The following is a 16,490-nucleotide window of genomic DNA, read 5'->3' on the forward strand; positions in this document are numbered from 1 at the left end:
TGGCAGCTGAAATGAATCAGAGAATCCCAGAATGGCCTGGGTTGGAAGGGACCTTAAAGACCAACTAGTTCCAACTTTCCTGCTATGGGCAGGGACACCTTCCACTAGACAAGGTTCCTCCAAGCCTCATCCAACCTGGCCTTGAACACTTCCAGGGATGGGGAGTCAATGCCATGGTTTTGCTACTGTTAAGTAAAACTGTTCCGACATACATTTATGAGGTTTTTTTTAAATGCACGTGGGCAGTAGCTTTCCCTTTTTTAGGGCAAAAAGAAGATAGTCGTAACCAACATTACTAAAATTCATGTTGCCTGGGTCCATGCCAGCAACGGAAGGATTTTCCCCATTTAGTTAATTAAATTTAAAATTATATTTGTCCTTTTTGTAGCAAGGTTGCAATAGAAGCTTGTATATGCATTAGAATTCATTTTTTCTAGGAGTGAAAGGGGGTTGCAATTCCTTATTTATGTTAAATACGCCACCATGCTTTCTCAAAGGTTTTCTCTCGGTTTTACACTATGACAGGCCCCCAAAAAAGCCATTATTTGGGGTGGGATCTGGGTTATGGCAGGTACTGAGGAGGGTGGGAGCAGGGCAGGCACACCACAGTTTATCTCCTCATGGACCAGCAAACAGCAGCACTGGGAATTCCTGGAGAGCCAGACATGCCTTTTAGGAAAAAGACAGAGAGTACTTGCTCTGGGAGAAGCAGCCAAGACTGTCCTCGGTACCTTCTCAGTACTAGAGAGACATGGAATTCTTGGAGCGAGTCCAGTGGAGGCTACAAAATTAAGGGACTGGAGCATCTCTTGTACAAGGAAAGGCTGAGGGAGCTGGGCTTGTTCAGCCTTGAGAAGAGATGGCTGAGAGGAGACACCATCAATATCTATCAGCATCTGCAAGGAATGTGTCAGAGAATGGACCAGGCCCTGCTCGGTGGTGCCCAGCAGTAGGACAAGAGGCAACAGGCAGACACTGATGCACAGGAAATTCCACCAGAACATAAGGAAGAACTTCTTTACTGTGCAGTGACCATGCACTGGAACAGACTGTCCAGAAAGGTTGTGAGGTCACCCTTACCAGAGATATTCCAGAACCATCTGGACACAATCCTGTGTCGTGTACTCTGGGATGACGCTGCTTGAGGAGTGAGGTTGGACCGAGGGACCTCTGTGTCCCTTCCAACCTGACCCATTCTGTGATTTGAGCTACACGTTCGCCTCTGAAAAACACACCTCATGGCCACCTGTAAAAAAACACCTCACTCCCCACATCTCCTAAGCAGGTCCCAAAGGGTACAGTATAAATGTGTTAACATTTATTAACATTAAATAAACGTGAACATTTGTTAATATTTATTAACGAAAATATTAACATTTGGGTCCAGAGAAGGGCAACGGAGCTGGGGAAGGGTCTGGAGCACCAGGAGCTGCTGAGGGAGCTGGGGGGGCTCAGTCTGGAGGAGGCTCAGGGGAGACCTTGTTGCTCTCTACAACTCCCCGAGAGGAGGTTGTAGCCAGGTGGGGGTCGGTCTCTTCTCCCCGGTAAAAAGTGACAGGATGAGAGGAAGTGGGCTCAGAGGTTTAGGTTGGGCGTTTGGAAGAATTTCTTCCCCGAAAGGGTGACTGGACACCGGAACGGGCTGCCCAGCGAGGCGGTGGAGTCCCATCCCTGGAGGGTGTTTAAGGAAAGCCCGGACGTGGCACTGAGTTGACACAGCGGCGCTGAGCCCCAGATCGGACCCGACTGTCCCGCAGCTCTTCCCCAACCAAAACAACCCCGCGATTTCCCCGATTTATCTTTTCCCGCGCGCCCTCGGGCGGGAAATGGCGGCCGGAGCCGGGCCGGGCCCGCCCCGCGCCCTCACGGCCCCAAGCACCGCCCGCCCCCCGGGCACTCCCCTCCCCTTTGTACCGCCGTGTCCCCTCCCCCGGGCCCGCCCCGTTGTTTACCGCGCTCCGCGGGCGCTGCCGCTCCCGCCCCTCGCTCGGGACCCGGCGCGGGGCGGGCCGGGCGCGCTCACGGGGCTCCGGGCGCGGCGGCGGCGGAGAAGGAGGCGGAGGAGGCGGCGGCGGGTTGTGGCGCAGCGCGGGAGCGGCTCGGCCCCTTTCCCCTCCCTTCCTCCCCTCGCGCCGCGCTTCCCTCCTCGCCCGCCACCGGGAGAACGGGGGGAGGAGGAGGAGGAGGAAGAGGAGGAGGAGGAGGAGGGGGCGGCCCGGCGAGCGGCGGGAGGCAGGGGGGCGCGGGGATGAGATAAGCGCGGGGGCGGGCGGCCGGGGGGGGGTGATGTAGGGGCGGCTCAGGTGGATGCGGGGGGCGGCGTGAGGCCGCGGGGGGAGGCGCGGAGCGGAGCGCAGGGACGGGGGCTCTTCCCCCGCCTCGGGAGGCGGCGGCGGCGGCGGCGGGGGCTCGGAGGGGAGGGGGGGTGGGGTGGGAAGCGCTCGGAGGGGCTTCCCGGAAGGGTGAATTGGGATTAATCCCGGTATTGGGTTGTTTTTTTTATTGTTATTTTTCTTTTTTAAGGGGGGGGGTTGCGCTGCTTCCCCCCCCTCGCCGCCGCGGAGAATTGGCGCCGGGAGGAGGAGGAGGAGGCGGCGGTGGCAGCGCGGTGCTCCCCCCTTCCCCCCCACCCCCTTGGCTTCGCTCCTGGAGGAGTTAGTTGGGGGATTTTTTTTTTTCCGCCCTGCCTTTTTCTTTTTTTCCAGGTTTTTTTTTTTTTGGTTAATTTTTATTTTTCAAATACAGACCTGCGTATTGATTTTTTTTTTTTCTGAACAAACAAACAAACCAACCCGCCCCCCCCTCCCGCCCCGTTCCTCCCCCCGACTCCCGCCCCGCACACACGCCTGCCTCTGGGAGGGAAATAGCCAGGTGGAATCTCACTCTGTTTCCATGGACAACCCGTCCATTATCACCCAGGTGACTAACCCCAAAGAGGAGGAGATCCTGTCCTGCACTCAGGATAAAGGTGAGCTGCCTTCTCTCTTTTCTCTATGATTTCCCCCCCCACCCCCTCCGCTTAAAATCGCATTCTTCAGTGACCGTATAATCCTCTCTAGGCTACTGGGGATAGAGGAGGGCTTGTTGGGTTTGGGTTGGTTTTTTTGCTTGTGGGGTGAAGGTATTTGCATGAAGGTCTCTGAATTTGCTTACTGGATGCAGCTGAGAACTTGTTAGGGTGTTTAAATGCCAAGTTTAATCGGTCATTTAAATAAAATAGTCTTGTTCCTCGAGGATTGGGGAGGTAACTTTGTACGGTGGTCACTGTGCCGTCAGTGCCCCGCTTCAGGGAAGGGATACCTGTGCTGGGTGTGTTGGAACGCTTTGAAATCTCAGCTGTTAAGATTTAAATTTTTTTTTTCCCTCCTTTTTTTTTTTTTTAAAGTAAAATAAAAAATTCCAGGTTTCTTTCTGCTTTCTTGTGTTCTTTCCTGCCTCACATTTCAGAATGTGTAGCTTTCAGGTTTGTTGGAAGATATCTGTGCTTCTCAGGAGGAGATATGTGCTACTTTTAAAAGCGGCTCTGTTTACTCAGTAGATAAATAGTTGTTGCCTGTGTAAGGCATTGCGCTTGGATTGTTTTTTACTCCTAAATAAGATGAATCCAGCCTGGCCGAAGGAGCTGCTTCCGTCAAAAGTCTGGGTGTTGATGAGTGCCCTTAACCTTGTTTCTTTTTGGAAGCTCGGAGCGGTCTTGGGGCTTGAAGTGGTTGTGTCCTTGCGTCTGGTGGTGGGCAAGGTACGGGGTGAGCAGCAGGGTTCAAGTTTTGGGGAGCTGTGTGTGGATTTGGGAAGTTACTTGGATGTCAAGTTTATGCTTTGTTGCAGGCAGTCCTGGTAAATAGGGGAGAAAGGACAGAAATTAGAAATAGTGTCCGTGTTCCCTGGTAGGTACAGTAAAACCTTCGAGTGGTCTCCTAAAAATGGTAGATTGATACTCCTCACCCTAAAATGGATGGACTTAGTGTCCAAAAAGCTTCCATTTTTGTGTGGCTCCTCTTGTATATAGGGAGGGGTCCCATATTGTTGAAGTTGTTCTCTGTTACTTTTGACTAAGAGGCCGTACCTGAAATCTCTCTCTTCTCACTTCACCAGTGCTGCCTGCAGAAGTATGAAGGTATATTTATTAAAAAAAAAAAAAGCCACGAGGTCGGAGGTTGTTTGAACAAAAAATTATTTATTTGTTCAGCACAGGAGTGTTCATGGAACTCTCTTTAATTCCTGTCACTTGTGAGGTGATACTTCCACCACGAGGCCTGGTTTGTCTCAAGAGATTTGTCATGTTCTCCTCTGTTTTGGCAATGTGGGGTACAGTAAGGTGCTGTGCTCTGCCTAAGACTTGGTTTGGGGTGGATGTGCGTGATACTTTGCTCAGATGTTGTCGTGGTCTTGATGGCCTGTGTTATTGTAAGTAGTGGAAGGGCTTCATTAATATCAGTAGCAGCTGGTTGAAGTTTGAGTGTAAAAAAAGCCAGTTGAGACAAGTAGAGGAAGATTTGACAGCTCAAAATAAGAGTAAGCATCCACATCAAACAAGTGGCTTCAGAGTCCTTGGTAGAGCGAGCAAAAATATGCATATAACTTGCATAACTCTGCAGTAACTTGCATAATGTGCATTGTGTTCTTGCTATTGGTTTGTCTTTGGCAGAAAATGGTCTTCATTGCAGAGTAGGGGCTTTTCAAGCTGTGTGTTAGCAAGGCTGGGCGGGGGAGAGGGGAAGGAGGGGGAAGCTGGAGTTGGGAGACGAGGGAACTCGCTCAGCGTCATCTTCATGCAGGAGGTGAATTACCTTTTTTTTTCTGGTTTCGGGGTGGTTTTTTTTATTGTGGTTAAAGTGCATGCATTGGTTTGACGATGTGCTCTGTGGTGAGACTGTCAGGTCGCTCCAGAGCAACTTTTGCAGGAAGAGAGCTGCAGGTCTGTCCGTGCTGGGCTCTGGAAGGAGAGCGCTGCTTGCTCCAACCTCTTCCACTACAGGTTTTCCCAGTGCTCGAGGTACGGAGCTGGTGAAAACCCGTTGCTCTACCTGCCTCCCTGGCGTGGTTGCATATCACGTCACCCAATTTTCTGTCGGATTTCTTCACACTTCTAGCAAAGCCTTTAGGTCCGGAGAGCTGCGAGAGCGCCCGGAGCAGAGATGGGAATACTGATAAGGTTCCTAGCAGGAGACCGGTGTTGAGCGGGTCCTCCCTGTTAATTCAGAGTGAACTGAATGTACTGGTACAAAATGGCTAACAAATATGTTGAGGCATCATGAATTAACTCTTTGTTTAACGAAATCAAGAATCACCTGAGCCTAAAGTCTGAAATACGGCAGCTCTGTGCTGTGTGAGCCAAGGCTGTCCGGTTTAATGAAAACCTGTTTTTTCCTCCGAGTTTAGCGTTTGGCTGCAGAAATAAATTCCAGGGTACTAAGTGGCATGTGGTGGCTTTGGGGAATCAGTGTTTTCTTAGGGTTTTTGAGACCTTCTGTTGCTGTTTCTTGAGGGGAAAAAATGAATTTATTCTCCTGTTGTTGAGCTGGAGAGAAGCAGTTTTACAGTAACTGAGCAGCTGCTAAATAATGCATGTATCTACCTTCGAGGTTTTGATTTTTCTCCCAAGATTTTTTTGAAGCTTTTAATCAGATGCGAGTCCAGCGTTTAGCCTGATTTTATTTTTTAAAAATGTATTTATGTTTTAAAAGGAGGTCGATGTGCAGTACAGGCTTATGCCAAATTTCTCCTGTGCAAGGGAGCGCCGTTGGCAAGAAACAGAGCTGGTTCTTTGGTCCTGGGGCAGTTCTGTTTTTAGGTAAATAACAAGCTTTACAAATAGAAATGCCCAAGTATTTTCTTGCTAGCCCAGATGTATTAAAAAGTAGCTCTTGAGATGAGTGGAGCTGTGACACCTTGTTAAGGGGGAGCTTATAGATTCTAAGATGGATTTGTTAATGTTTAGTTTTTAACAAATTGCAGCAAATTTTTGAAGGTGGAAAAAACCAGATCTTGGTATGTGAACCATTCCCTTATATGTTGCCACATGGTGGTGCACTGGATTTAGTTGTCTGTCAAAATGAAAGCTGAGCATGGAAGGTTTGCTACAATCATAATTTTTTTATTATTATTATTGTAATGTTCTCAAATACTTGTGGTGTTCGTGCTGCTGGAGGATTTTGGTCCCTTTCTATGCTGTCAAATTAGTTCTGGGAAACAGAAACTTAGGTTCTCCCAACTAAAAGAGATGTGTAGGTGCTTGAAAATATTTTGAACACTGAATCCACAGAGAATTTAATTCCCTGTTAGTTTTTTAAGTAACGAAGATAGTAGTTCTTTGCAGAAATATTTTATGTTGTGGTCATCTGGCACTTCTGGGAATTGGAAACATAACCAAGACTGGTAATTTGAAATGAAAATGGAGACATAAATACGTGAAAGGGGGTTTGTTATAACAGGGCTAAGTGTGAGCAACTAAGAAAAAATATAAATAAAAGCTACAAATGAAAATTGAAAATCTGATGGGTTTTTTTGTGTAATTAATTCTACAGATAAAATCTAAAGGAAAGCCTTAATTCTTATTATTAGTTGAACAGAGACCTCTAATGCAAGATCTGTATGGTCAAATGTATAGAAAACAGAGCAATGCTGACAGGCCCTTGCATTGAGTGTAATGTCGAGAGCGTGGTCACGGGTGGGCAACAGACATTCAGCCCAAAGAAGTGAATTTCCCTTTTTTTACCTAAATGCTTTAATTTGATCCTCATAAATGATGCAGATTCTTGGCTGTTTCCATGTGCCAAGTTAAATAGTGGTGTAATACCAGTCCAGACCTTCAGGTACCTCCTTCAGGCAGTGGTGGTTTGTTTTCTTTCTTCAGATAAATCTTTCCTGACTTCTATAAAAATTGTCAGCTGGGCATTTATTTTCTGTTGTTTAGAGTTAACTCAATGCTTTAGTGTCCCTACAAATGTGTATTTTCTTATGCAATAAATTATATGAAAAAGGTTCACAGTGGAACCTAAACCATTGTAATTTTTTTTAATCACAGTGAGTCCCCGAGGATGTTTCCACAAACAAACTTTTTTGCCTTCTTTTCTTTCAAATAAAATTGGAATAACCACCAGCGAGAGCAATATTCATTATAATTTTAAAGAAGAAGTTCTGAAGATCTCAATTTAGAAACCAAAATAAATGTCTTTAATTGTCTTCAATTAAAAAAAAGCATTTTGAAAATGGCTGAAAATATTTTGAATGTACTTTTTTGCCATTACATCACCAGGATTCAGAGCACTCAAACATTTGAACATATGTTAGTGATCCTGAGACATTGTCTCAACAGATTTTTATAATATTAACTTCAACAGATTTTTATAATATTAACTTCAGAATTTTAGTGTTAAAGTAGCAATTTAAGGAGGAGGGAGAAAAAAAAGATGTGGAAACCACTCGGGCACTGTAGTGGAATGTGAATTGCTCGTAGAGGGTAAAATTTTAAATCATTAACTAATGGCATAGCTGTTATATGAAACCAGAGTAGCCATACAGTAGGTTTTATGTTCCAAGGAGACTGTAGTAACCTGTAGTAACCCAAGATTTGATTTAGGGTCACATTTAACAGGCTGAGGTGTCCTGGCAGTAACAGGAATGACAATTTTCATGAATATCGAGTTTTCAGTCGGTGTCTTTAAGCTGCGGCGCGATCATTTCTTCGTGGTGTCACCTCAGTTCACGCTGGTTTCAATGCAGTGATTTAACTGGTGTTATGAAGTTTAACATGCCTTTAAGAAAAAAAAAAACAAAACCCAAAGTTGACCTACATTTTGTTAATTCAGTATTCAGAAATGCAAATAGCATTTTCTGACATAATCAGTAAAATGCGGTGTGATCGATGCCACGCTTCAGCTTTCAGAGTTTAAGCTGAACATTACAAATAAGCCTCGGGATAACAGGTCCATGTTTGTTTCTTTAAAGGGACATTAAACTAAAATGCTGAGAAAGCAAAAGCCAAGAGGAATGAAACTCGCTCGCCAGTGTTCATGAAGGACGTTCCCATTGGCCTGATAGATAGGTTTGACTGTGGGAAGCTTATTTTGCCATCATGGAACGCTGAATTTATGAGTTTTACTGTCTTGTAAAAGTCATCATTTCAAAATGAATATGATGCAAATTAGATCTAGCCTGCAATTTTTATGTATGTTGAATCTTAAATATTCCCTCTCTAAGCAAGTGCACTTTGGTTTTCTGCTAAATTTTGAGTTGGAAGAGTTGTTGGCAATTACCACCATGGCTGTGGCTCAGTGTTACGTTTTCAATTAAATTCTGAGTTTCAGGCGATCCTGGATATGGAAATGGGAACTTGAGGAGTGAATTTGCCCAGTACTCAACCCCAGCCAACGCAGAATTTTGGATGGATTACATTGAATTGTATTTGAAGTGCTTCTGTCCACAAGAGTTAACACTTTCTTTAAAAAAAAAAAAAAAAAAGGAAAAGCAAAGACAGGTCTAATTACCTACATTCTTCCCTAGGTTTTGCCCACTGTGTGAATCAGTAAGGGAAAATGTGGCTCATCCCTCTTTCCCCTCCCTGCCTGGGGGATACATCTTGCTGGGAGAGCAGCAAGGAATATGGATCTATGGGACCAGGGAGGAAGAGAGAGAGCTGCCAAAGTGCTCCAGCCTATCTGGGGAACAGAGCAGAGGGTGTGAATTCCTGGCTTTCAGGGGCTGTGGAGCCCAGACAGAGGCTGGTAGTGGAAATGGGAATAGTTTTAGTGTCTACAAGAGGCTCCCAACCTGCCCTGACCCCCTCCATCCTCCTGGGCACTGGGTGCTCCCGTGATGAAGTCAGAGGGTCTCTGCCCACCCAGTTGGGTTGTGTGTGTTCTCTTATCCCCTTTCAAAAGTGTATCCAGAAAGGGGATGGAATCTTCCAAGCTGAAATAAGACAACAGCTGATCATTCTTCTATCAGCCAAGCCTATTTAGAGGTTTAAAGACCACATCTGGATTGCTGGTAAGGATTGTAAACCATCTGATTCCTCTCAGCAGTGGAAACCTGGCTGGAAAATCTCACAAAAACATTCAGCAACATCTCTGAAGTCTTCATGTGTTGGTTCTAATGAATGATACTGATATAAGCTGTATTTTCAATGCTCATCTCAAACAGGATGACATCTTCTCGTTGGATTTAAATTCTTTGCTGAACTTGCAGAGCTGCAGGAAGGCACAGAAGGAAATTTGCCTCCTGTGCTTTAATGTCATCAGAGATGCTTTTAAGAGTTTCATGTTGGAAATGTTAATCTTCTGTAAATTCTGCTTTTGCTGGAACTTGATGGGAGCTTGCTTTATTTTTACTTGGGGAGGTTAAGGCATAAAATGGGCATAGATGTGACAAATATGGAAGCCATAAGTAGCATCTAAATAGATCAGAGTAAAAATACATTCCACGTGGTCTGCTGTGGTATAATTTTGGCCCTCTTTTTGTATTTCTAGAGTGTTTGCTGTAAGACAAAAAAAAAAAATCCAAGTGAGTCCCATACAGTCCAGTCCTTTCAGTACCAGCTGCTACTGTGAAAAATAGATATTAGCAGTAAAAATATCAATTTTAGCCAAAGGAGCTGAGAAAGTCCTATGAGTGGTGTTGGGCCTACATAAAGATTGTAGGCTTTATTCAGTCTGTTATCAAAATGATCACTTGCATCAAAGTGCCACTTCTTGTTTTCTTTGTACAAGATAATAAAGTATGATTTGTAAAAAGAAGAACCCAATTACTAGAAGTGATTGGCTGCACTAGAGACTGGAATTCTATTATCTAGAAAATTTATTGCGAGTTAAATCTGAATAAATGTATGGTAGACTGGGATTCTGGGGATGTCAGGGGGTTTTTAAATGAGATTTTTTCCTTATTTATTTTTGCAAGAAACTATTACTCTCCTCTGAATGCTTATGAATGTATTTAAAGCCTGACAAACAGGCAAATAAGATACTGCAGAACCTGTTTTGTGCAGAGGAGCAGCCCAAATGATGGATGCCTCATCTGTCAGAATCTACTGTGCATGTAACTTTTCAAAATGTTTCTAAAATTCCAGGACCGGTTTGTACAAAACAAGTATTTTATGAACCCCAACCTGCAGTTACAGTTTGTATAACGATGATATTATTTAACGTCATCTTGTAACTGGTCAACTGTTTCCTGCCACTGTTGCAAACCTTATTTTCTTGGTAGCAAGTGAAGTATTGATTTTTATTCACTGCCATGCTCTCCCCCACCCCCGCAGCTCTCTGCTTCCTGAGTTGTATTCCAGGATTCCCAGCGGAATTGGCAGTAAAACTAATCTCGCCGTTTCCCAGTTTGCTGTAATCAGCAGTAAAATTGGAAACTCTCTTGTTTATTTGATGATTTGCAAAGCTTGGTCATCCCCTTGGTCATCACCTCCTCTCTTGGCCTCTGGGAGTCGGAGGGAGGAAGAGGAAGAGGTGCCTCTCCAGCTCTTGGGGATGAACTCCTAATCTCAGAGAACACTTTGGGGTGGATGGCTGAGTTTCCACCTTCATAGCTGTCAGAAAGAATATTCTGCCGCAGCGTTGCTGTTACAATGGACACATGGAGGAGAATCCAGGTGTTTCTTTGAAGTAACGTTGGTAAAAGATATTTTTTTAAAGGCAGGAATTTTGTACAGAGTCGTTCGGAGCGCGTGTTTAACAATTTGCAGACAGTGCTGCCTCGTTTCTGTCTACAAAAGCTGTTTTGTATTTTCATGCCTGCGTGTTTACATACTTGCATTGGTTACCCATGAATGCACGTACATGTGGTTACCGGGGATCTAATTACAGGAAAGCTTTTGCAGAATCGTGGAACAGTTTGGGTTGGAAGGGACCTTAAAGATCATCTGGTTCCAACCCCCTGCCATGAGCAGGGACACTTTCCACTAGACCAGGTTGCTTAGAGTTCCATCCAGCCTGGCCTTGAACATTTCCAGGGATGGGGCAGCCAAAACTTCTCTGGGCAACCTGTTCCAGTGCCTGATCACCCTCATGGGGAAGAATTTCTTCCTAATATCCAATCTAAACTTATTTTCAGTTTGAAGCCGTTCCCTCTTGTCCCATCCCTTCCCGCCTTTGTCCAAAGTCCCTCTGCAACTCTCCTGTAGAACCTTTAGGCACTGGAAGGGGCTCTAAGGTCTCCTGGAGCCTTCTCTTCTCCAGCTGAACACCCCCAGCTCTCCCAGCCAGTCTCCACAGTAGAGAGGCTTCAGCCCTCTCAGCATCTTCGTGGCCACCTCTAGACTGGCTCCAGTAGGTCCACTTTGGAAAAGTTCAAAATGCTGGGCATGGATTTTGAAGTTTTGCAGCCTGAGATTTGCTTGAACTGTGAGGTTGGCAATTTTTTCCTGGTGATGATTAGACGGATAGAAGCATTCTGCAGAGGATTAGTCAATAGTGGCATGTTCCTAGAAGATATTTAATCATTTATACTTGCTTCAGCCAAGCACAAAGAAAGGTCTAATATTTACCATCTGGAGAGAAAGGAGCAATTATAAAGTATCTCACTAAACTTTCACAAAAGCGTAGAAATTTAACGAAACAGATGCGTGGGACTTCTCAACTAAAATTGGTCAAAGATATACATTAACAATTTGAGGAATGCAAAGCATTTCAGGAAAAACAGTTCAAGCATGTATTTTACAGGGATTTTTGGAGAGAATCTTTGACCTTTTGGGGTTTTTTTAATTCTCTCCCTTGCTGTGTTTTGCTTTTCTTGCCTTTTTACGTTCCGATGAGAAGTTCTGGAGCAGCAGCTGCTCTTTGTGCTGTGTTTCTGTTGAAGTTCAAGGGTATTTGAGGTATACACCCAGAGATATTTGGCACTGGTGGCTGTGTCCAGGGATAATTGTGGTGTGTCAGTGCTGGGTTAATGGTTGGGCTCGATCTTTAAGGTCTTTTCCAGCCTTTGTGATTCTGTGAGAAGCTGTAGTGGATGTTTGGGGGTGAGGTGGTGCAGTGATGAGGAACCCAGGACCGTAACTGCATGGACAGATTGTCTCCTGGCAAATTGGCCAAGGTGGTGTAGGAGCTGTCTTACAAAGAAAGATGTTCTGTGTGTTTCTTAACTCCCTATTGAAATTTAGGAAGATAAAGGTCTTTATCACTTCCAGTGATTGTTGTGCTGTATTTAAAGGGAGGAGATGCACAAAAAATAACAAGTAAAATAGAGTAAGTTTGGCAGGGCTCTTCCTACAGTACAGAGTGGCTTCTGAGGGAAAGGCAAAATACCCCATTTGGGATAAAGGAAGTGTTTTATCGTGCATCATACAGGTGACCTGCATAATCCTTGAAGAAATGGTTTCCAAAACAGTTTATCTGGGAATGCCTAAACAGGATTAGCTGGCAGCAATTTGCATTTGTTATAACTAAAGTAATTTTATGAAGGTACTGAGAAAGAATATAATGAAGGTAGTGATTGTGTTTCAGCATATGAATTGTGTGTCATCAATCACAGAATCACAGGATGGTTTGGGTTGGAAGAGACCTTAAAGATCATGCAGTTCCACACCCGTGCCATGGGCAGGGACACCTTCCACTAGAGCAGGTCATTCAAAACCTCATCCAGGCTGGACTTAAAAACTTCCAGGGATGGGGCAGTAGAAGAAGGAAGGGGAAGATTCCTTTACATAGTGACCAACTGAACATATCAGGTGTCTGTGCTTAAGTTGATCCTGAACTCTCACCCACAGTTTTTCTGTGGTAGGTTATGGGTGCTGGAATCTGCTTCCCTTTGCCAAGTCATTTGTTGGCCAGCTGCCAGTTCTCATTACTTTTTATGATACGAAGCTGATTTTGTTGAGAATCAGTAAGTTGCAAATGACTTGAGAGCTTTGGAAGTGGAGAGGGGGAAGGTTATGTTAGTTGGGGAATTAAAAAAAAAAAGAAAAGGAAAAGAATACTGAATGCAATCTGCAGTGCAATTCATTTGCTAATTACACATTGACATAAATTGGAAAGTCCCAGAAGGAGGGGGTTTGCAGCATAACTGGAAAACAATTTGCATCTGTGTAGTGGTCTGTGCTTATCCACAGAGGAATGAGATTTTGACTGGATTTGTTTAATCAGGTTTATGGTGAGTACATAGTTGTGGGATTCCTTTTTCCTCGCATTTCAAAATCTCCTGTCTTTCTGGAAGATTCCCTCTTGTGTTGAGATTAAATATGTCAAGGAAGGATGTATGGTTAAGTTTAATGGAGACTGAAAGTGAAACCTAAAAAAACCTCAGGAAATGTCCTTCTGAATTTTAGAGTGGATTGAATACTTGAATGTTTCTGGCTCCAGATTACCATGATAAAACTGACAGCTTAATGCAAACTCTGCCCTGAAATTCAAACGCCTTTTTTCCTGCCCTATAAGAAATCTGAAACACTCCAGCAAATTCATTCTATCTCTGTTGGAAAAGTTACTAAAAGCTAATTGTTCAGACTAATTACATGCTAACGAGTATTACTGCAGAGAACATACTGTTAGTATTAGGACAGTTTGGTGTGTTTTTTTTTTCCTTACAAGTCCTTCAGCCTTGTTGGTGCCCATCATGTTACTCTACAGTTGCCTCCACTTCTCCTTGGGTAAACGTGTCACGATGGGAAAAAGGACAAAAATCTGAACAAAACTAGAAATCAAACCTGACAGTTTTGAAATAGGAATCTGTGCAGGTCTCATTCCTGTGTTTACTTGTGCTGTTGCTGCTGCACATCATTATAAATTACCTGTTTAGCATCATTCTGGCAGGCAAGTGAGCTCTGAGAGCAGGATGGCTTTAAAAATGCCACCACCTCAGTTGTTGTGGCAGTGATGGATTCTTTTCAATACCTTTCAGTCAATCAGTTGTTTATCTTAAACATAAGAACTAAATGCTGTTACTGTCTCATGTTATAAAACTGTAATAATATTAAAAGGAGAAAAATGAGCTTTCAGACAAAGTCTGCCCCAAGAAACAACCTCAGTAGATTCCTAAGGACCAGGTGTCCCTGGATCCTTCAGGTGCCCTTCCCATCAGTTGCAGAGTCACACTCAGTAACTACAAAGGTGGGACTAGAAGGAGGTTTGGCTTTATAATTTCTGTTCAAAGTGTTCTTTCAGGAAAAGTCCTAAATGGAAAGGATGAAACTGTGCCATTCACTTTGCACCATGGAATATGTTGGATTAATCCCTGAAGTGCAGAATTTAACATTGACCTTGTGCTGCTGTGGTTCTGTTCAAATGCAGTTTCCACAGAGGGTTCTGATCCTTCCCCTCGTGACCCAAAAGTATTTGTTTCACCAAACGCTGTTCAAATAACACCTGCAATCTTCTTAAATTGTAAATCTAAAAATATTGATTGGAACTTTGCGACATAAAAAATAATTCCCTGTGCTCCTAAGTCCAAGAAAAACCAAAACCCAACACACTCAAAAATAAAATCAAGCAAAGCAAACCAAGCAAAAAAAAATGCTCAGTAACATTAGCAGGGATATAAGCTGTGAATGTGCAACTAATAATGGAAATCTCAAAGGTGACCTCGTGGTGGTGTCCAGGAGGACACATCAGTGCAATTTCTAGCAAGGTAACCTGGCACTCAGACTGTACAAATCACACTGGTGGACAAGGGTGTGTGTTTGTGTGAGTTGTGTTTGTACTAAAACATAGAAGTAATCCTGGCTTTGTTTTGGAAATGTCTTCCATGGCCACTAAAGACACATGAGAGTAAAATAAGTCTGCTCTGACTCATTGCAGAATATTCTGAGATAGTCCTAAATTCAGCATGTTAAGGTTAATATCTGTTTAGTTTAGGCTTTGTTTATCCTTATGCTGTGGATGGGGGGGATGCTGGAATTCACTTGATACCATTTTAGAAATCCACAGGTAAAAATTCATTATTTTTCAACAGGCAGTAACGCACATAGTACTTACCTAACCAAAAAACACTCGATTTTTTTCCTTTGCTAATGGTGCAAGGTTGAAATAAAATGTTTCTATTGGCCACATTAAATACTTGTTAAGAGTCAAGTGGAAAACCAAAAATTTATGGTAGGGTTTTTTTAACTGTTTTCCAGTAATTGTCAGCCCAATACGTGCTGCTCTTAAAAGAAAAAAAAAACAACTCTGCAATTTTTATTGTGAAGATGATTCCTTCAGTACCACTGTAGGTGGTCTTTGTATTAAAGCCTTCAATAACAAATGGCTTTATCTTCTCTTCTGCTAATAAGGTCAGTAAAGGTTTCTCCCTTGGATAATAATAACAACACAGTTTCGAAGGTGTAAGAATCCCGAGCGGAAAACGGGTTCACAGTTTTCACCTTTCTAATATCTGCTCAGGTGATGGGCAGCTGGCTCTGCTACAGAGTATTTTACAGGAGTAAACAGGCCTTCTTGCTTTAATTAAGAGTGTATATGTACAGGAACTGTGATTGTCTGGGAAGCTGTATGCTGTATTTTCAATTAAATAGCTGATAAAATGCTGCAGTTGTGGAAATGACCACCAAGTCCAGAAGGCAGATGCCTTTGAAAACAGTTTTGGTTTTGCTTTGTATTTAGTCATCAAAAGCAATCAAACATTTAGTGAAGTTTGATGGTCTTGTGCTGTAATGAAATAAGCACTGAATTTTTCCTAAGGTGGTAAAGTAGATGTTTGGACCCAGTATCCAGAAATACATTTAAAAATTTTTTTTTCAAGTTTACTAAGCAACAAAATGTGTAAATTGTTTTCTTTGCAAAGTCTGGGCGGATTCACTTCTCTGGAATCAGTTGTCTTGCATGTTGAATAATAGCAGAAATGTACTGAGAAGAGAATTGAGTATGAACATGTTAAATTCGTGATTTGTGTTCTAGTGAAAGGGATCAGCAAGTATTTACTAGAGAACTAACTTCTTAATTCTTCTAGAAAAAATTAAAGCACGTCAACTGGAGGGAGGGCTCAAATGTTTAACCTGAAGATACTTCCTTGGCAGTGTTTGGGTAAAACTGACCACTAACACCCTTCCCTCTGGAAAACATCCCATCTATTTATATCACTTCCCAGAGGTTAAATGCAGCCCTTGGAACAGTCGCAGGAAATAATACCAGTGTGCTTCTAAACCATGACCTGCCTTTTGGTCCAAGTGGCCAAAAAAGCCACTTTTCTTGGTTACTGGGAGGACCACATGTCATTATTCCTGCCCTGTGTGGAGCCTGGAGGTGCCACTGTCCATCACTAACTCCCCTCTCCACTGGTTGGTTTGTTTTGGGGTTATTTTTCCTGTGTTTATTCATGAACACCACTGTGTATCCATGTCAGCCTTTTGGTCCTTTTTGAGGGAAAGCTGAGCCAGATGTTCTGTTGTCCCTCAGCTGTGGCTGCGGGGCTGGAAGAGGCAGTGTCCTGCTCATCTCTGATCCTCTCAGTGTGACAGTATTGTCTCCTAAACAAGGCTTTCTGCCTCCATAAGTATTTTCAGTTCAGTCATTTGCCTTTCTTGGAGGAGCCCTAAGTACTTAAATACCTGGTAG

The 16,490-nt window shown here is 43.6% G+C and overlaps 1 protein-coding gene across 7 annotated transcripts in view; it reads left to right on the forward strand.

The window, feature by feature from the left end:
• The first annotated feature begins 2,783 nt into the window (after window positions 1-2,783).
• Window positions 2,784-16,490, forward strand: part of CTDSPL (CTD small phosphatase like) — an 86,407-nt gene continuing 72,700 nt past the window's right edge. For 3 of the 7 annotated variants that reach the window (XM_027695504.1, XM_027695505.1, XM_027695503.1), the window contains exon 1: window positions 2,784-2,968. In XM_027695504.1, the coding sequence (XP_027551305.1) occupies window positions 2,893-2,968 (76 nt within the window). In that variant the 5' untranslated portion in view covers window positions 2,784-2,892. The remainder of the gene's footprint in view (window positions 2,969-16,490) is intronic. The other 4 variants (XM_027695506.1, XM_027695507.1, XM_027695508.1 and 1 more) reach the window with 2 other exon arrangements.

Source organism: Neopelma chrysocephalum, unplaced genomic scaffold (assembly GCF_003984885.1).
Source record: "Neopelma chrysocephalum unplaced genomic scaffold, ASM398488v2 Primary Assembly neopelma1_101, whole genome shotgun sequence".
NCBI classification, from domain to species: Eukaryota; Metazoa; Chordata; class Aves; order Passeriformes; family Pipridae; genus Neopelma; species Neopelma chrysocephalum.